Source organism: Macrobrachium rosenbergii, chromosome 19, assembly GCF_040412425.1.
Source record: "Macrobrachium rosenbergii isolate ZJJX-2024 chromosome 19, ASM4041242v1, whole genome shotgun sequence".
NCBI classification, from domain to species: Eukaryota; Metazoa; Arthropoda; class Malacostraca; order Decapoda; family Palaemonidae; genus Macrobrachium; species Macrobrachium rosenbergii.
This window is the reverse complement of record NC_089759.1, coordinates 20,352,980-20,374,746: the sequence shown is the minus strand read 5'-3', so window position 1 is coordinate 20,374,746 and position 21,767 is coordinate 20,352,980. Positions and strand designations below refer to the sequence as shown.

At 38.5% G+C, this 21,767-nt stretch overlaps 1 protein-coding gene across 4 annotated transcripts in view; it reads right to left on the bottom strand.

Annotated features, from left to right (window-relative positions):
* LOC136848693 (uncharacterized) overlaps window positions 1-20,492 on the bottom strand; it is a 29,813-nt gene extending 9,321 nt beyond the window's left edge. For 2 of the 4 annotated variants that reach the window (XR_010856097.1, XM_067121195.1), the window contains exons 1-4: window positions 20,144-20,492; window positions 12,214-14,496; window positions 10,573-10,714; window positions 1,452-1,684 (exon numbers count right to left, since the gene is read on the bottom strand). Coding sequence is in view for 2 of the 4 variants with exons in the window: in XM_067121195.1 (XP_066977296.1) it covers window positions 1,452-1,684; window positions 10,573-10,714; window positions 12,214-14,475 (2,637 nt within the window). In the remaining 2 variants the exon portion in view is untranslated. Of the gene's footprint in view, window positions 1-1,451; window positions 1,685-10,572; window positions 10,715-12,213; window positions 14,497-19,808 lie in introns of all 4 variants that reach the window. The other 2 variants (XR_010856098.1, XM_067121196.1) reach the window with 2 other exon arrangements.
* Between the last annotated feature and the right edge of the window lie 1,275 nt (window positions 20,493-21,767).

Genomic DNA, 21,767 nt, shown 5'->3' with positions numbered 1-21,767 from the left:
GAGCAAACAGAGACTACCAAGCAGAGGTCATCCTGATCACCCACCCTCCAACGCTGACTTCCACTTGACGAAGCAGGTGAAGATGACGAAGGGGAGATCACTCCCACAGAAGTGATAGCAAGGCATGGAAGCTTCGCAAAGGAAAGAAAAGAGCAAGAATGGTCAGCAACCACCGGTGTCGTCAGGGACATGTTACCCCTAAGAGACCAGACACAACATTCACCACACATTGAATCCTGGTCACAGTCATGCCCTCTGCAGCTAGCACAGAGGACATGAGGGTCTACATCAAGGGAGGAGCAGTAACTGTGACAGGGTCTTGAGGAGATGCCGGGACAGACATGCTGGGCACCGCCCCTCCGCTAGGGCTTAAATGATTCTTGGGTTTGCATATTGACTTAAATATCACAAACACATGAACACAATCAAATATATCCGGCACAAAGAAACAGAATGATCCCACTGGGAACACATATGAAAATCAAAGTGAAATGGCACGCAGGGCAGAAAGCAGAACAGCACTTCATCGCTCAGCAGCCGAAAGCAAAGTGAATGCTTACCATCTGGGTGGGGGAGACTCCCACCTGTTGGAGGGTAGTTAACTACCTAACTACCTTGTTTAAAAGTTAAACAGCCATTTCCAGCTGTGCTGAAGCTATAAAGACTGACGGTTTATATTCTGTGTAGGAGCAACTAACGACGGGCTAGTAATCTTGTCATCATGCTGCACTTACTCAATTCCTTCATCTCAAAATTTCATCTAAACTGCTCCCCACACATTCTACAGGAAACTTCATGAAAGGGTATCTGGGGTCTCAAGTTTTAGTCCTACCCAACTTGACAAAAAATGCATCTCCTCCATATGTTAGGGAAAATCAAACAGTTTATGGGTCACACATCTAAAATCACCAGGACAAAACAGGAAACCCAAATTTCCTTCACCCTATCTTTTAGTGGTTCTAATATACTTTTTTGCATGATGTTATGCCAATTAGAAAGCTGCTCTATATCAAACTCACAGAAGATAGGGTTGCAAATTTATTATTCCTCTATAAAAATGTTTCATATGTAAATATGTTAACTCCCCTTACACCATGCAATATCTACTGTGAATAAATAATAAAAAAAAGACCAACAATGCTTCTAAAACTGAAGCATAATGCTAAAATACTAAACCAGTACACTGTGTCCTCGACTTACAGCACCGCGCTATAAGTTGATTTCCGCTATAAGTCGATTTTTCTCCGTTATCGGTGCTTTAACGGCACTTACGGTGCCGTAACTTAGTTATGGCACTGTAACTTGATGCCTATTCTTGCAACTTGATGCAACATCAATTACACTGCTGTAAAATGCCATTAATGGCACTGAAAACGCGCCATAAGATTGAATCGCCATAAGTCGAGGACGCACTTTGGTATTACATACACCAAAAAACAATATATACTAACCTCTGATTTAGCAATTTTTAGCATGTGCAATTTTTCTTCAAGCTTCCTTTTCATGTGCATACTCCTTTTACAATGTCTGGCATATTCATTTCTTACAGATGCCATGCTACTGTCAAATACTCGGTCACTAAAACCAAGATTCAGCCGACAAACACGTTTGTTTGAAGGTCTACCTTCAGCTTGTTCTTTAGTACCTAATTTTCTCTTTCTTTGTGTTTTTCGGTCTCCAGCCTCTGTAAAATGTATTAAAATAATATTACAAAACAATAATGAGAGTACAGTACTCATGTAATCACTAACTTGAGTTGTGATAATAAACACCAGTGATTCTCACAGCATTTAGTTCTCCAGAAGAATTGGAAAATCCCTTGTTACTGTTGTATCTAACACTTTATTGACCTGAAATATAAAATTGGACCAGACGTTCTAATTCCAAAATAAAAACAACTCGGCTTCAAATAGTAAATATTCCTACCAATTTGAAGTTTTTGTACAATATGCCCTCCTATTTATTTTGCAGTTGCACTGACTGAGTGAGAAAAACCAACTTACACCCTAAGGACATCTCCCAAAGAAAATATTCAATGCTTTAAGCAACACTGCTACATAACCCTAATGTAGATTTTTACATATCTAAACTATTTCTCTGACAAACAAGGGGCTGAAATTGATAACACTGGGAAGAATTTTCCTTCACAACAGCATTTTCTCTCGAAAACTGCTAGATGACACTGCAAAAAATTAGCAGTAATCCCTCAATTATCCAGATCTTCCTTGTTCGACTAGAGAGAGGTAAGGAGGCGTCTGACTACGTTTGAGCTTTTGTTTTGTTTTGTTTTTTACATTTATGCTTTTTCCACATTTTATTAAAGGATAAGAACAATACTGTACTGTAACTTGTAATGAAATACAAGCCCCCCCAAAAAAGGAGAGAGAGAGAGAGAGAGAGAGAGAGAGAGAGAGAGAGAGAGAGAGAGAGAGAGAGAGAGAGAGAGAGAGAGAGAGAGAGAGAGAGAGAGAGAGAGAGAGAGAGAGAGAGAGAGAGAGAGAGAGAGAGAGAGAGAGAGAGAGAGAGAGAGAGAGAGAGAGAGAGAGAGAGAGAGAGAGAGAGAGAGAGAGAGAGAGAGAGAGAGAGAGAGAGAGAGAGAGGTATCGCATACATTAAGTCCTATACCGCACGCTCATTCCCTATTTTCTATTTTTATTTTAAACTACACTACAGTACAGTAAAGCCCCAGTATTCACGGGGGATGCATACCACATCCCCCGTGAATAGCTAGATTCCGCGAATACTTAAAATCCCCTCTAAAAACACTTAAGAACTGCCTATTTTGATAGTTTGGACATAAGAAAAGCCCTCTAAAAATGCTTATACCTGAGTACTTTAATAGTTTTATCACAAAAAGTGCATTTAGTTATGAGAATGAAATGAAAATACAGTAATTAGTGAACATTTCTCAGCGAAAAATACCGCGAATGGGCGAATTTTCCGCGAATAATGAGTAGATACGTTCCACAGAGAAATCCGTGAATTCATGAGTCCGCAAATCGTGAAATTGCGAATACGGGGGTTTACTGTATATGAAAGTCACCGATAATATTCTGCAGATACTGACAAAAGTACAGTTGACTTACGGGTAGGCTAACTCCGGAATGTAGGCTTAAATGTGTTATACAGAGTACAATATTTTAAATAAAATAAAATTACACAGTTTGAAGAGTGCCCAAAGATATAAAATATATGGGTTATTAAATGATAAAGTGAAAATATACATGAGTGATAAAATGATAAAAAGTGGTATCAAAATTTAGCCAAATAGTAGACTAAGTTGGCAATTTGGCTAGACTATGTTTACATAGGGGCTTCATTTTTTAGGGGTGTACAGTAAACCCTGGTATTCGCGTTCTCACGATTCACAGACTCACCTATTCGCGGATTTCTCTGTGGAACATATATAAACATTATTCGCAGAAAATTCGCCCATTTGCGGTATTTTTCACCAAGAAATATTCACTAGTACAGTATTGTATTTTCATATCATTTTCATGAGTAAATGCACTTTTTGTGATAAAACTATTAAAGTACTCAGGTATAAGCATTTTTGGAGATTTTTTGTGTCTGAACTATCAAAATAGGCAGTTCTAGTGTTTTTAGAGGGGTTTTAAGTATTCGCAGATTTTAGCTATTCATGGGGGGGTGTGTGTGTGTGTGTGTGTGTGTGTGTGTGTGTGTGTGTTACACATCCCCCACGAATACGGGGTTTACTGTATTCTATATTCCGGGATTTTCTGTGGTCCGGCTGTGACCTGGTCCCAAGGTTCCCGGATTTAAGAGATTGGACTATAATTAAGGGATTACTGTATAAATACATTTTTATAATAAAATAAAGTTTTATATATACTTACCCAGTAATTACATAGCTATTAGTTTTCCACGTACAGCAGCCTAAATCCAAATTTCGTGGGTAGCACTTCGATTGCTCAGTGTAGGTGCACAGTACTGGCTCCTAAAGGCAATACTAGGAATGGCTTGCTAACAAGCTCATTCTGTTTTATGCCTAATGTCCACCAGAGGGGAGGAGGGAGGGCTCCGATCATGTAATTACTGAGTAAATACAGGCAGTCCCTGGTTATTGGCAGGGGTTCCTTTCCAACGTTATGACAATAAGCGAAAATCCCAGCAAACCAAAAATCGGCAATTTTCGGGGCTTTTTTGGCAAGTTTCGGCACCTATTGGTGTCAATAAGCAACAAAAATTGCCAATTTTCGGTTATTGGCGCCTCTGTTAGGTAGGTATCAGCGCCAAAAAGCGGAAATCTGAGCTGAAAATTGCCGATTTTTGTCGCTAGACAAGCCCCCAAAAACCAGATCGCTGATAACCCAGCCCACCGATAACCGGAGACTGCCTGTATATATAAAAATGCTATTTTCATAATATAATTAAGTTTCATATATATTTTTACTAAGTAATTACATAACTATACTTTCCACTCGTGCGGCAGTTAAAAATTTGAAGTTCGCAGTAAACGTTCGTTTGTTTATAGCGTAGGTAACTACCCCACCCTATATCGGGGAACAATAGGTACAACGTAACAGTGATCGTCACTACTTTTGTGCTTAATTTCCATCAGAGCGGAGGAGAGAGGGCTCTGATCTTGTAATTACTTGGTAAATATTTATGAAACTTAATTTTATTACGAAAATACCATTTTCATATATGTAACTTTCCAAGTAATTACACAGCTGAATCCCACATTGACAGGCAGTGGGATAAATGGACTTATTCTGTCCCAAAACAATCAGATAAGAGGATGAATTTGCAATGTAAAAATCTGTTAAATGATTACTGCCTTGTTCTATGCTCATCTTGATCTGTAGCGACTTAGCGGAATGGCCATGATAAATCCCTACTTTGAGGGGGCCTTAGAGCGAAGGAGACTTCCAAACACCCATAAAACAAAACAGAAAAACTGTCTTCGCTCTGGGCGCAGTACCAAAATACAACAGACCAATTAAAAATAGTTACCAACACCAACAACAATAAAGATTAAAAACCATCATACCACCACCACAGACTGGTGGTGGGCACTCCAGGTATAAGTACCACCAGGCTCCCCCAAAAAACCTGACACCCAAAATTTCAAGGCGAAGGAGTTATAGATAGGAAGGGCTGCTTCCTATGCTTCCTCCCCCAATACCGAGCCAGTCACCGACAACGGACCTAAGTTACTGCAATTTTCATATGTCATTTCAATTTCTTTACGATAGTCTGAGGCAAAAACAGAATTGTATTTCCACTATGTTGACTGGAGGATAGTCGAGAGTGACATACTATGCCTAAAGGCATACGAAGTGGCAACAGCTCTAATATTGTGTGCTGTCACCTTAAAGGAAGGTAGGACATCATCTATTTGAGAGTGCACCTTAATGATCAGACTTCTAAGAAAAAATGACAGAGCATTCTTAGACAACAGTTTTGAAGGGTTCTTGACGGAACACCAGAGGTTACTGGCAGGGCCTCTGATTCTCTTTGTCCTGTCTATATAATACCTTTGCGCCCTCACTGGGAAAAGGACCCTTTCTTCCTCCTCTGGTCTTAGAATGTCCATGAGGTTTTTAATAGAGAACGAGCGTGGCCAGAGATTAGATGGGGACTTGTTCTTAGCCAGGAAGCCAAGTACAAAGGTGTATACGGCATCTCCCTTTGAAAAACCAACGCACTTGTGTTTAGCCTGCAATTCGCTTACTCTTTTGGTGGTTGCCAAGGCTACAAGAAAAAGTGTCTTCTTAGTAAAATTCTTGAATGAAATGGTACGGAGAGGTTCAAAAGCAGGACCCATTAACCATTTAAGTACAACATCCAGGTTCCATGACACGGAGCTGCCCTTCACTTGTTTATAAGTCTCGAAAGACTTAATCAGATCCATTAGGTCTTTATTGGAGGCCAAGTCTACTCCTCTATGCTTGAAGACTGATCCCTGCATAGCTCTATAGCCTTAATAGTTGATGGAGAGAGTCCTTTGGAAGTCCTGAGAAAGAGATGAAAGTCCACTATTTAGCTTACAGTGGTTTTAGCAGACGAGATGTTATTGCTGCTACACCACCTGCAGAAGGTAGTCCACTTGGCCTGGTAGACTCAGCAAGCAGACTTACGTCTACACCTAGAAATAACTTCCGCAGTTTGCTTTGAAAAGCCCTTCGCTCTGACAAGTCTCCAGATAGACTAAAGCCTGTCAGAGCTAGACCGGACAGTCCTTGATGGACTTCCAAATATGAGGCTGTTTGAGAAGCTGTGGACTTTGAGGCAGTAACCTTGGGAAGTTCAAGGGACAAGATTCACCGGGGAAGTGCCAAAAACGACTCTTATTAGCACTAGAGTCAGTATCGGAGTCAGACAATAACTGGTGTGCACTCACTATGACGGCTTTCCAATGGCCGTCAGAATTACGAAGCACTGAGTGGGATGAGGGGGCGACTGCCCATGGGCAAAACCCAGCTAACCTCCTTTGGACCTCCGGTATGTCTGCTCCCAGGTTCAGGGGAGTGTGACAGTGACCTCCTTCTGGGAGCATAAGCGAGACGGACAGCCACCTCCTCCACTGGCACTGACACTGACACTTGTTTAATACTCTGCACCTCATCCGTATGGACTTTAACCGATTCACTCAGCTTAAACATAGTATTAACTATAAGATCGAATTTATGGTTGAACTTACTCTCGAGGCTGGCTACGGTACCGGGATCGAAAGCATGGGAACCAGGAATAGGAGTTGATGGAGAATTATTAAGAGGACTCTGGATGGGGGATAAAGTAAGGGCAGGAGACGAAAGAATGTCATGGTCAATGAGTTGAATGTTAGTGACAGGCTCTACACTCTGAGCTCTACTTTCGGCTCTAACAGCTACCTTCCTTTTCCTATCTCTATCTAACTTATCCAAATGAGACCTGAGAACCTTCCATTTCTTCTCATCCCATCCAACACATTCATCACAAGTGAGATCTACTGAACACTCTTGTCCTCTACATTTTGCAAAGATCATATGACTATTGTAGGTTACTTTGGTCATTCGGGTCTTGCAACCCTCCCTACAATACCTAATACTTGATGAACTGGAATCAGACATCGTAAATACACTATAGAAAAACCACTAGGCTAAGCTGAAAAGCTACCAAAATAATGGGTACTTCACCAAATCCTCAGGAAAAGAGAAGAAAAAACCTCAGATTCAACCACCAAACCATTCAATGTTGACGGAGAAGTCGGCAGAAATGTAGTGACGATCACTGTTACGTTGTACCTATTGTTCCCCGATAGAGGGCTGAGTAGTTACCTACACTATAAACAAACAAATTGCTACCGCGAACTTTAAATTTTTAAATGCTGCGCAAATGGAAAGTATAGCTATGTCCTGTAATTACTTGGCAAGTTACATTATATGAAACTTTATTTCATTATAAAAATGTAATTTTTATATAAGTGACTTACCAGTAATTATATAGCTGATTCCAAACTGATAGAGAGTGGGATCATGGACATTTTCTACTTCAAAACATTAAGTTATGTAATGAATTTGATATAGAAAAGTTGCTAGCATTGAAAACCAATGTTTGTCGTTTCATATCAGTTAACAGAGCTACTGCAGGTGGATACTGCCTCTAGTTGGTATTCATCATAACTCATAGTGGCGTGGCAGTATAACCAAGGGTCGCCTCCTACTTAGGGGGAACTTTGCAGCAAGCGAAGTGCTCCGATGGCTAGCAAAGCATGATAGGTGCCCACCCTTACCCTGGGTGCAGCACCAAAATAAAAATAACCAGATGACACTGACACCTACATTGAAATAAAAACCACTACCCATCCACTGAGAGTGGTGGGTGCTCCAGGTACGTTGTGCCCCCTGGCTCTCCAAACTCAGCACATTACTGAAAAGGTGAAGAGATAGTAGAACATCCTGTGCTTCCTTCTGCAATGCCAAGCCAGTCACTAAAAATGGTCTTGAGGTATTGGAAAATTTTGACACTGCTTAAGCTTTCATAAAAATAGTGAGAAGCAAAGATCGCTTACACTTCCAGTAGGTGTCGATAGTAGAATGGACGTAAAGAGCATATAGCGTCTGAAAACTATGGAGGTAGAGGTTGACCTTAGCTTCGCTTCAAAGTAGGCAAAATCCACTCCAAGAAAAACTGAGTGTCTCAAAAATGAAGTCCGTATAAGATGGAGGACAACATGTTTAGACAGAGGAAGAGACCTCCCTAGGTTATGGATAGTCCTCTGATTTCCAGTTTAGCTCAGGGAATTTCTGAAAAACTCCAACTGGACAGAGAGCTCTCTATACTACTTCCGAGCTGGGGAGCACTACTGGGTGCTTGTAGCAAGAGCTGGAGCCAGACGAGCTGGGTGCCAGGCGAGCTAGGGGGTCGAGAGCTGGCAGACACTCGGAGCATGAGTTGCACCAGGCTGTGGCTGGCGCCAGAGGAGCTAGGAGTTCAGAAGCTGGCTGACACTTGGAGCATAAGCTGGCACCAGAGGAGCTGGGTGCCAGGAGAGCTAGGAGCTTGGGAGCTGGCGGACACTTGGAGCATGAGTTGTGCCAGGCTGTGGGTGCCAGAGGAGCTAGGAGTTCGGAAGCTGGCACCAGAGGAGGTAGGAGCTTGGGAGCTGGCGCCAAGCTGTGGTTGATGCCAGAGGAGCTGGGCACCAGGCGAGCTCAGAGTTCAGGAGCTGGCGGTCACTCCAAGCATGAGCTGGTGCCAGGATGTGGCTGGCGCCAGGGGAGCTGGGTGCCAGGCAAGTTAGGAGAGCAAGATGTCAGGTGCTCCTGGAAGCCAAGGAAGTCCATAATGATTTAAAAGGAGAAAGAATGGATCTAGGTCTTGGATGGGACCCTGAACTCTGCTAAAATACCCAAGGGTGACGAACAATCCGAGTCAATTGCAAATTGCAAATGTTTGGCCTACAGGAAAGGCATAACATTCAAGAATTACTTTAAGGTAATTATTTACCTGTAGCTTGCCAATAGCCTATGGCCGGTAAACTAATCCTAAAAGCAAAAGTTTGGTCTAACGAAATGACGTAACATTCAAGAATTACTTTTAAGGCAATCACTTAGCAGTGGCTGGGTGTAGCCTATGCTCAGTAAACAAATCATGAATGCAAAAGTTTTTGGCCTCATGGAATGGCGTAATATGCAAGAATTACTTTTAGGGCAATTAATTACCATCGACTTGCACATAGCCTAAGCCCAGTAAGCAAAACACAAGTAAAAGTTTTGGCCAAAAAGGAATTGTGTAACATTCAAAATTACTTTTAAGACCAAACTATTACCTGTGACTTGCAAGTAGCCAGTTTGTTGATGAAACTGAATCAAGGTAATAACAAAATAAAAAGACAAGGCTCATCCTGAAAGATTTCTGCTCAAAGGCAATGAAATACACGTCCCGGTGGTTGTGTAATACTACCAAAATCCGGTGATAACCAGAAAATAAAATTAAGCTGCTGTAAGCACTTGATGTTTCATTGAGTATGGTAGAAAACAGAATGAGGTGGTTAGCTAAGTCATTTCTAGTATTGCCATTAGGGGGCGGTACTGTGCACCAAAACTCAGCAATCGAAGCCTAAATTCAAATTTTGCGAAATTTGAATTTAGGCTGCCATACGTGGAAAACTAATAGCTATGTAATTACTGGGTAAGTCAATTATACAAAAAATGATCCACTTGTCAAGCCCACTGTCAGTGCTACAGGATGCCTAAAACAAACAGGGGCTAAACTAAAGGAAACTAGGAGTAAACCTCATTACACCAAAAGTGTAAAAACAATACACCTTACATGAAAACTTACCTCTCCCTATATCAATGCATATTCTTCAATCCCACCATATCAGCATATACAACACCAATATTAATTACATGCAGGATGAAATAAGGTAGCTATATAAAAATATTCCTTCAATAGTGACCTAACTTGGTGGTAAGGGGCACTACACAAGCTTAAGATGCGTTAGCCTTCACTCTTCTCACAAGCTTCATTGGAAAGGTGGGAGTACAACACTTACAGAAATGAAAATGTTTAAATTTTACGGAAACTGTTGCTTTATCACAGCTGATTTTAGGATGGACAAATAAATTACAAAGTAAACCATTTTTTCTAACAGTACATCTGCACGAATAAAGCACTTTTCTAACAGCGTAGTAAAGAACTTTTCTGCATAATTTTCTTCCCAGTCAAAGGGAATGAAGTCTCTTTCACTTGGCAACATTGTACAAAGTAAAGTAATGAACTGCAAGTGAGGTGTTCATAAATTATTATAATTAGCATGTAATTTTCATCCCAGTCCAAGGGAATGAATTGTCTTACACTTGGCAGCAGTGTACAAACCTAAAGTACCTGAACTGCAGGTAAGGTGTCCATAAATTATTATAATTAGCATGTCTCTATCATTCAAATGACATACCAGGAAAACAACTGGAATTAAGCGAACAACTCTACAATAAGAATCCCAAAACTATCTGATATTTGTTTTGCTTTCTGAATTTCAGTACTACACCAATTATGAAAACCTCCACTGAACTAAAACACAAAATCCAAAAAAATACCATCAAAAGACCACTTGATACTTACGTGTTTTTTGATGATACAAGTAGGAAAACAGGCTACAATTCTTGTTAGGATCTGGAACGACTAATGACTTCCATCTACTTCTTGAAAACTGATAACGTGCTTCATCTGTCTCCAACTGCCGTAAGTAGTTCCACTTTGGATCCTAAGAATAAAAAATTCAGTTTGTTCACATAGACTGATAGTAGCATTAGGCAGAAAACAAACGAGCATAACTGAGCACTACTGTAGTTTAAATATAAATCAAGTACCCAACTAAATGAGCTCCACTGGGCAAAATAAGAGCTATCCTCATTAACGAGTAACATGAGATAAAACCCAAAATACTGTACAGGTTACAGTACGATTTAATGTACACACAACCCCCTCCCCTTACAACTGTTATAAACCTATAGACTAGCTACTATGTGCAGCTTATACCACACCACAAATGCTGAATGAAACTGTTTGTAGGTACAAAATAATCCGAAAGTATTGTAAAGAAGCCTTAAAAATATCATATTTGATGCCGTAAGACCCACGCAGTTTCCCCCTCCATAACACCCCAAAATGCACATATGTAGACACTGGGGTCTTACAAGCAAAGTTGAGGTACCATAAACTACCAGTACTTTTACCCAGCCCAACTCCAAAAAAATCAGTTTTAAAAATAATTTGTATTTTTCTTAAATTTACCAAGCATACCCTTTGATATAGGAATGTTCATGACATAAGCTGGAAATGGTCACCGAAACTTCATAACAAGGTTGTTGACTGGTGGCAAGCAGGAGGATGGTGGGTCACCACCTCTCTTCTTTGGGAAACAGGGAATATATGGAGTTGGTTGATGTGAGATCATAATAAAAGGTTCTTGTTTGTACAGTGAGACTTAAAAAAATGAAAATTTTTCTGATAAAATAATTACATGGATACTTAATGTAAAATTAGCTTACATCTTCACATCAAGTGTGACCGGCATTCAAAATAAACTATCGCTTGGCTATGTAGCTTTCCTGCTTCCATTAGTCCAGCACAAACACAAAATGAGCAGTGAACAGTTGGGAAGCTGCACAGGATGGGCAGAGACGCAAAATCCAAAGCATCTCTTCACCCAAAATTACAAAAGGAAGTGGAAATGCTCTGGCCCTCTGGTGGTTGCTCAATAACAGTTGAGCAACAACCACCAGAGAGCCAGAGAGCAAGCATCCAGGGGCCTAAAAGTGCACTCCTGAAGAAAGAGCAAGTCGGTCAGTCAGGATCCTGTCCCCAATACCTTAAACTGAAGTTTGTTTGAACCAGATTAAGTGTCTCTAAACCCTGTGTGCTAAAAAGGACAGATACCAAGCCTCTCTCTCGTAAATGACTGCAATCCTGTTCAAAGGACACATGGTCAAAAAAGAAGGAGCCAAGCTCATTTCTCCGTAATGTGCGAGGCAATAACTTCAAATGGAAATGTCATCCAAACCTAAATTTGAGAATGGGCATTTCTTTTTATGAGGGTAGTCTCTGTTCTTTTTGACTGCACTTTATTTATGAACATACAGTACTTAGTTATAAGAAAGCATTATGGTGCCATAAGAACAGCTAAATTATTCGTACATCAGCAAAAATTCCTTATCTAAACACTTCATACTACAATATGAAATGAAATACTGTACTACATACCTCATTATCTATATTTTCCAATGGGTTGCTACTCTCAAAAGGTTGCATGTATGGCTTGACAAGCTCCTTTGGATTTTCATCTATGTACTCTGGCTCTGTGACTTCAAGGTTGTCAGAGCATACAATGGATATTCCATTCTCTTCATAAGCTGTATCATCTACCTCGTCCGTAGTTATGAAGACCTTACTATCGTTAAATTTTTTTACTTGAGTGTATGAATCTCTACGAATACTAACCGTGGCATGTTCCACAGATGACATCACCACTTTGACATCCTTTTTACTGGACCTAGATGCCACAGGACATACTAAAGGAATCTCTGGAGACAATGCTTCAGTGAGATTGTCTCCCTCAAATTCATTCCATTCTTTCTTCTCATGACGATGTTCTTTTTCTGCAACATTACCGATACTCCACTTGACATTAGTGCTTGAAGAACCATTCACTTCCTCCTCAGACACAAGTCTCTGGTCTTTTTCACAGGTTGGAGCCTCATCCACAACAAATGAGCCAAAACCCTCATACACATTATCTCTTGCATAAGCTTCTCTTGTAGGTGCATTCCAGCTACTATGATTGATTTGCCCATCTGTATTATCATAGCCGTAACGATCTGTCACTGAGATGAACTTGTCCTCTTTTAGTTCATCAGATGATTTCACTTTCAATTTAGTTGTTTTCCCTTCCTTATCTCTTTCACTCATCCTCTGTCTAATAAGGTCTCGTAAATCAAAATTCTTAGCATGAAGATCAACATCAGTTTGTCGATTATTATCCTTCTGAATCTTAAAATTACTTTCATCGTCAGTTTGGAATAAACATGGTACAGGATTTCCATTTACAACACCCTCCATGCTACTTTTAAACGTAGTGAATACACTACTGGTCTGTGCCTCATGCGAGAACATTACTGGACTTGAAAATACATCTGCCTCTAAGCTAGTAGAACCCTCCACAGCTTTGCCCTGAGATGAATTTAAACCCCTTCTTTTGAACTCTGGAAGTTGAGCATGATAAGGAGGTTCTTGAATGTCATCTGATGCCTGGTGCTGTTCATTCCCAACAAACAAAACCCTTCGAGCACAAGAGCAATGTGGAGATGCATCACAGCACAGACCACTAACAGGCATAGAAGGCAAATCTTGCTTACTTTTCTCTGAAGATGGTATAGACTCACAGGAAGTAATGTCAACCTCTTCCTTAATGTATTTGGCTTCAGGTGTATCAAGCCTCGTCTTCAGTACATTTTTTATTAAACTGGATATATGCCCTGAATTATCAACAAAACTAGTTGTCATTGTCTTCAAGTTATTATTCATTTCAACATGCTCCGAGTTGCCATTTCCTTCCGACATGGATAAAGGCTTGGGGTTTTTTCCTGATAAGAATAAGGACCCAGAATCATCATTCCCTTGCAGCATGGATATGAACCTTGAGTCATTATTTTGTTCAAAAATAGGTAAGGGTTCTCTGACATTATTCCTATCTGATGTAAGTAAGGGCACCGAGTCATTATTTTTTTCTACTACAGTTAATACAATCTTTGGGCCATCAACTTTTTCTGATATGGATGGAGATTGAGATTCATTATTCCTCTCAGTAAATGATGAGTGACCATAATCATTATGACTGAACTGCATTTGTTCTGCTATGTGAAATTCGTTTTTTCTCACCAAATACTCACTGGACACATCCAAAAACTCATGACTGTTTTCATTCAACAGCCCTTTGAAGAAGACTTTTGACTCATTCTCTTCAGTGTCCTGCATCTTACTTTGACCCATGCTGCTGTAACACTTAGTAAGATCCTCTTGAAATGCTAAATGTTCATTCAAAATATTCTTTGCTGCATCTCCGATTTCCAAACTCTGAACAGGTTGCTGGGAATAAGTATTCTGACGTGATAACACAGATTTTTTAACATTTTGATGTGAATCAAAACAGTGACTGTTTGAAGAAGAAATAAACTCTTGTAAAAATCTGCTATCTGTGTGCTGTGTTTTACAGAGTTTAATACCATAAAAGTTAATAACTTCATCATTTTCAAAATATGAAATACCGCTGCTTTCATTTGAGGCAGATGTGGTAGCATCCATTGGTAATAATACTGTGCCATCTTCAACAAAATATTTAAGTGAATTAGAAATATTCTTGAGAATTTTATTCTTCTTGACATCTTGACTAGAAAACTCGAGTTGGCAATCCTGTAACTGGGAAGCAGGTATTCTGTCTGCACCCAGGTCAAGAACAGAAAATGGCATCTCTCCTCTTAGGCTTCTTTCCTGGAATAATAAAAAAATTGTAAAAAAAGAGCACTAAACTATATCTTTAACACGTTGACTGCTATGTGCTCCATATATGGTTCACAGGGGCCTCTCTGAATGAGCGATGTGTACCCTATGTGGTACACATGCTAAGAATTATATCTTTTTTTCAAGTATCCAAAATTTAATCAAAATGGGCTTTTTTATGCCAAAATATTATTGTAATATATTGGAAATTAATTAAATTAAACTAGAACATTAACTAAACACTTTATTTATTACTGAAAATAATCTTCATATGCTGGCAAAAGGGGCATATTTTTTTTTTAAATTCTTTCTTTCTTTCAGTAAAAAAAATAGAAAACATTATCATTAGATCAACAAAAATGCTATCCTTTTAACCCTAGATTATATTTATATAAATTCAGTAGAAAAATAAATCAGTTTGGTAAACATTTTACTTCTGAAAAAAAATTAATAGTGGGGTATTATTTTACTTATGGACATTAATTGCTTTCAACATAAAATATAGGTTTTTCCGTTGTATTATGATGTGATTTGCATGATTTTGAGGTTTATTTCCATCGCAAATGAATACTTATCCTTCCCCGGCAAATGATATACTATATACAAAATTAATAAAATTACGACTTGTCAGAATACTGCACCCCCCTCTCCATAGCTAATACGGCAAAACTGTGTTTACTGATTACAGTTTTGCCGTATTAGCTATGGAGAGGGGGGGTGTAGTATTCTGACAAGTCGTAATTTTATTAATTTTGTATATATCATTTGCCGGGGAGGGTTAAGTATTCATTTGCAATGGAAATAAACCTCAAAATCATTCAAATCACATCATAATACAACAGAAAAACCTACATTTTATGTTGAAAGTAATTAATGTCCATAAGTAAAATAATACCTAATAGTGTCCTTTTCTTGGTGAAAAAATATCCATTTATATTTTGTATGATGAAGGAAATCATGTAGTATTTAGAGTACAAGTATAAAATTAATATTCTTTCTGTTTTGTTTCTACATAAGAAAAACAAATTAACTTTTCATCATATTGGGACAATGGGTAATTTGTATATCAGTCTATATATGTATGTGTGTATGTAATGCATGTATGTATGTATGCATATGTGTATGTAATGCATGTATGTATGTATGTATGTATATATATATATGGATAGACACGTACAGAAAAATGGGCTACTGTATACAGATGGGCAGATACAGTATATGAATAACAACTGCAGAAGACCTAAATAATTTACTTGTATATAAATACTTTTATTTATGCAAAATACAAATTTATATTGCCAAAAATACAGCCTGTATATATGTTTCCTAATGTGTGTCTGTCTGTAACATGTATGTGCATCTTATATGTATTATATTCATGTGTATGTTTATATATATTCCTATATGCACATGTGTGTGTACTACAAATTTCATGTACACATGAAAATATACAAAGGTTATATATATATATATATTATATATATATATATATATATATATATATATATATATATATATGTGTGTGTGTGTGTGTGTGTGTGTGTGTGTGCATGTACATACATGTGCGTGTGTGTGCATGTGTCTGCAAAACACCAAATGACTAATAAATCTGTTATAAAATAACAATATATTGAAATTCTACACATTTTTCAGATGACCACGTGGTACATATCGCTTATAGTAACGTGTGCAATCATTCAGGGCGATGTGTGCCTTTTAGAGTCACACTGAGTATGAGCCACGTCTGGTACACGTTGCATACGGTAATTCCCTAGATCAGTCTGAGCGATATGCACCATAACTGAACATCCACAGTGTGACCATATTTGGCACACAACGCCAGCAGAACTGTCTCTAATAGTTTTGGGCGACATGACCACATCTATTATGTCCATATTAGGTACACAACGCCTGTAATTAAGACTTTTGTTATGTCAGGCGAAGTGTACCACATAAAGTCACGCTTTTTACACTGGCTGAGCACTCGGCTTACCTTAGGGATACACCATAACAACTCTCACGTCAATAGCTAGCTGGTTACTGATTTTATGAGGGTTTAAAGAGAACGCCCATTGGGCCGTTTCACAGCATTGCCAATCGCAGTCAACGTGTTAAAGTGATGAATTACCCTGACAAATAAAAATCAATTATGTGTACAGTACTTCAGCTAATCTTTCACATATGAACTACCTGTACATGTATAATTACTGGATATGCTGCTAAATTTCCATCTGGAGGTGCCTTGTATGAAATACTGTTGACAGTACAAAAAGTTACCGTAAGTGTGGCAAGTCTTCAGTCCCTCCTGGCTTACATGTGTTCTTCATATATATCTGATCTACATGTGTTCTCTTTGGTTCCTTTTCACCGAGCAATCCCACTTGAATGTTCCCTTGCTCAAAACCATTAACTCTCACGCAAGAATAAACATTCAAGCAGGACCTATAGGTTAAGAAATATGGCTGAATAGCCTCTTTAAAACTATTTCATAACAAAAGGCTGCTAAAAAATTTCTCAGTTTATTAAACAACACTAATTACCTAGCAGCATTAATAAAGAAATTACCAAAAAGAAAGTGAAGTATCCTAAACAGTGTTAACTGATATCATCTTGGGTTATGGAAAACCCAAAAAAATCAATTAAAAAGGTGTAAATATTTACCGAATATTAAAAAAAATTTTGTATACATGTCTGAATCAATATTGTACAATAAATTCTGCAAAATGGGTTTGATGTTTGTGTATCTGATGATGATGAACATCCAAGTCAGAGTCTTGTGGCCTGCTAAATGGTAGTCTCTCTGACACTGTACTTTACTACAGTAACATCAGTTTAAGTACAGTTCATGACATCTAATACAATATTATCACGAAAAGGACGACTCTGACACTGAACTCAAACAACATAAAGCCGAGGTACTGCTGCAATGGTTGAGGAATAGTCATCAGGGATGCCTCCTTAAAGACTAGGCTCCCTGTCAGGAAGACACCATCATAAGTGAGGTTACAATAGTATGTATAACATTGAAGTGATGCACATTGACTTTTTTTTAGTGGCAAATGCACACAGAATTCCCTGAATTAATTCCTTCTTGGTAATGCCATACTTTTATTTCTTGCAACACAAATTTAATATGTATTATAACGTAAGAATGGTGGTAATTCTGGCATTTTTAACCACTGAAAACATTGTAACTTCTAATGCTAAACTACCTGAATGTTTCTGGACTTCAACTATTTTTCATGAGTTTCTTCAGTTTAACAATGGCTGCCTTGTGTGAAATAAGTGCTCATGCAATCTTAATAATATATTTCATATTAAATATGTAAAATAACTCTATACTGTACATCTGAAAGGAAAGTAATCACTCCAGTTGATCAAAGTCAGGAAGTCAATTACTAAGACTTGGAGTGGGACACAAAAGAAATGCAAACCTAGATATACATCCTCATCAACATCAAGTTAAGTACAATCGTACAGGGAAGACAGAGGGTGACCCCACTGCCAGTTAAGATGCAGTGTGAAAGGTGAGACTGAAACGAATTTCTGTATTTCCCTTTAATAATTTATGGTCCCCCAGTTCAGATTAGGTGATCAGATCTATTACCCTCTAGGTTAGGTTAAAAACCTGGCACCCTAAGGTATAACCAAAATGACTATGAACATGGCTGTCATTAGCTATGTTGCTAAACTTCCTCCTGACTTATAATCCAACTACAGCTAATCTGCATCCCCCAATTCGAGGTTCTTTCATTTGGTCATAAAATCCTCCCACAGGCTTTCCAGAGAAAGAAACCATTCTGGGATAAGGCCGACTTAATTTCCAGTCTTTGAGGAGCCAATAACAGTATCTTTTTTATCCCACTGCACATTTTATTTTCATTAGTGAGTCTGGGCTAGATATTGGGCATTTGTTTAATTAATTTAGATTATTAAAAACTAAATCATCCTTATCCTACCCTATTAAGAAAACAGTTTACTACAGCTTTTTTTTTTTAATATAAATCATCCTTTACTCATCATCAAATCTCAGTTCTTTCACTCATTGTATGTCTTCAGTGTTAGCAACGCAGAACAGTAGTGCCAGGGTGTTTGCCCTTTTTGACCAGGTAAAAGCATGATATGGCAGTATTTTTGCCACATCTACATTACATCCCAACTTAGGTCAAGGGTTTATGAATCAAATCTGGAAAAAGGAGTGATGGCAAAAATGTATTATATGTTCACAGTCATTTTGGTTTAACTATACGCCAGGTTAGGCTAGGATGCATCCCTAATACCCAGTACCCCTTGGTGTGATTAGGTTGACGAAGGTTAAGTTAGGATGCATCCATATTTTTCAAATTAGCATGTTGTGATTTATGCATCTCTTACGCAATTGGGGACTCCCAAAAATTCCTGATTCCTAGGCTATGTACAGAGATGCATGCAACACAAGATAACCATTAGGAAAACTATATAGCTACACAGGTACTGGTATTACCGTTTCTTGCACTTCAGATGCTGGCTATAATAGCTTTATCCACTACTGCTTTTTGCAATAAGCCTAGGCCTACTTACTAGGTTTAGTTTTCCCACAACTTAACCCCAGTTTCCCAGTCTGGTAGCATATGCCTTACGCGTAAGTGGTGGATAAAATATAGGCAAAATTTTATAAGTTGACAATAAAACTCCAGCCAGCCATTTTGGTATGAAAAACCATTTTGGGTTTTTCATGCAAAAATGGCTAGGAAATGACAAGGTACCAAAAGAACCTAAAGATACCAACCTAATGTAACCTAGGGGTATTTAATGGTTACAATTTTGCCTTATCAGCTATGGTGCGGGGGGGGGGTTGTCTTACTTTATATGTCGTAAATTGATTAACTTTTTATCATTTGCGCAGTGTTTAGGCCTATGGGGTTCAAAATAACGAGAATGAAGAGCCCTTTTCAAAAAAGTTGGTTACAATTTCATATCGTGTATTGGCAACTTATAAAATACCAAAAAAAAATCTAATTAGCCCCCAAAACCATGGTGAACACATTAGGCTAACCAGAAAATAGCCTAGGGTCACGTGGTGACGAAAAATTGTCATAGGACTACTACGCTATTTTCGTCATTTAACAATATTATCGTTTTAGGCAATGATTCTGAATAAGTCTAAAACAATTCAGGCAGTGATTCTCAGTAAACCTAATATAATTCAGTTATGTTTAGGTTATAGACAGCGATAACTAGCTCGGTAAACCCTCTAGCCTTAGTTGAACCTAGTTTGTGCTAAGAGGACCATACCCCAAGGAACATAGTAACCAGTATATTACCTAACAAAAATAACATACTGGAACCGTAAAAGTACTATATTATCCTAAAATTATAAAGCAATCATAAAGAACACGTTGTAAGCTCCTCCGAAATTTGAATTTAAACAAAACAACGGTTGCATTGGCTAGTCTTGACCAACATTAGACTCAAGTCTTGGGCTTCTAAGTTCTGCATTGTCTCTTTTATCACACAGTCTCTCATTTACCGTTCTCACTTTTATGCACATGAAATATTATTCCAGTTCCTTGAAGCAACTGTATACGTCCAAAATTTAAATTTTCATCTACTTTCAAAACACTAAGAAAAAAAGTCACTTATCGACGTTCATACTGACCGACAACGAAACACTAACAGGCAGGATAGTTGCCAGGTATACTGTTATGTCACAGATAACTCATTAAATATAAATTCAGTATTTCATAATTAAAACTATCCCTTCACTAGATTCACTGGAGCCTGCGAAATTTAGTCACAACACTTTAAGAACTTCGTGGCGTCTGTCGTCAATTTTAATTTTTGCAGGTAAGAATGACCCGACGGTAATCCCAAACACTCGTGCTCCCGTGGGGGATTTTAAGGAGTGAAATTGGTGTTCATCTCCTCCCACTTTTCCCCAGCTAATCCCATTCCCAAGGACTCTCTCTCTCTCAGCCTTAACTGCTTTTCGTATTTTTAAGTTGCGGACCATACCGTTGGGATGTGGTGCAGAGCTATGTGAAAAAGGAATTAAGAAGGAAAGCAAAGAAATAACACAAAGCATGTGGTTCCTGTCTCGCTCTCTCTACGTTTGGCCATAACAGCAAGTAAACTATAATTTTTATGGAAAACATGAAATGAAGCAACTAGCAAGACAAAGATATTGATGGATGAACAAAATAGGAGCCAGTAACCAGCATGCGTATGGTTGTAGGACTTTATCTCGTCCTGTCAAATTCATTGCTTAATCCGGTTCACCACAATAATCCCGGCCATCGAAACCCCTACCGACCCAGCAAGAAAGACCCTAGGTTTGATATTGTTCAGTATTAATTTTACGCTTGTGATTATATATAATGGGTGTGTGCGCGTGCGTGCGTTACAAGTGCATTCGTATGTTGCAAAATCATCACGTGTAATCCAGAGTTCGGAACGTACAAATATTGAGGGATTACTATGCCCAAAATCCAGCATGGATTACAAATCCCATGTGTGGCATAAATGGTTACTATTCCTCGGACACTTAGTTTTGTTTTGTCCTCAGTTTTAGAGACGTCTGCACTTTAAATGGTTAATGGCGACTGTCATTTATACCTTCTACGAAATGTCCACGTACTTTAGATTATTTTTTTTAAAGAATATTAATTATAATTTTTTCTTAACAGATTCCCAGTCGAGGATATGAAGCCAGGCTTAATAGATGCAAAAGACGTGCAAGACAGCAGTGGGTATTTACTTACACTAATGTATTATCTTTCATGGATATATAGCCTTCTGTTTACCTCTTGTGACAGGAAAACTCAGATCCCGTTTATCCGCTCATTTGCTCGCGTTTTCCTTCGACACATTGAACAAGGCAAGATGTAAGAAGATAACGACTTGACTGTTAAATGCTCGCTCTCCCTCTCTTTCTATATATATATATACATATATATATATATATATATATATATATATATATATATATATATATATATAGAGAGAGAGAGAGAGAGAGAGAGAGAGAGAGAGAGAGAGAGAGAGAGAGAGAGAGAGAGAGAGAGAGAGAATGTGTGTGCATGTGTATAGTGATCGTGCAAGACTAACGACAGAAATCAAATATATCGTGAGAGATTAATTTGCTCGTTTCCGATAATTTTGTGATCATTCCCATTCAGAACTAATACACCACAGAGCTATGTTGCTTATCATTCAACTCTTATGCATTATCTCAGCACAGTAACCCTTCTTCCTCTGTATTCATCTTCTGTTTCTCTAGGACC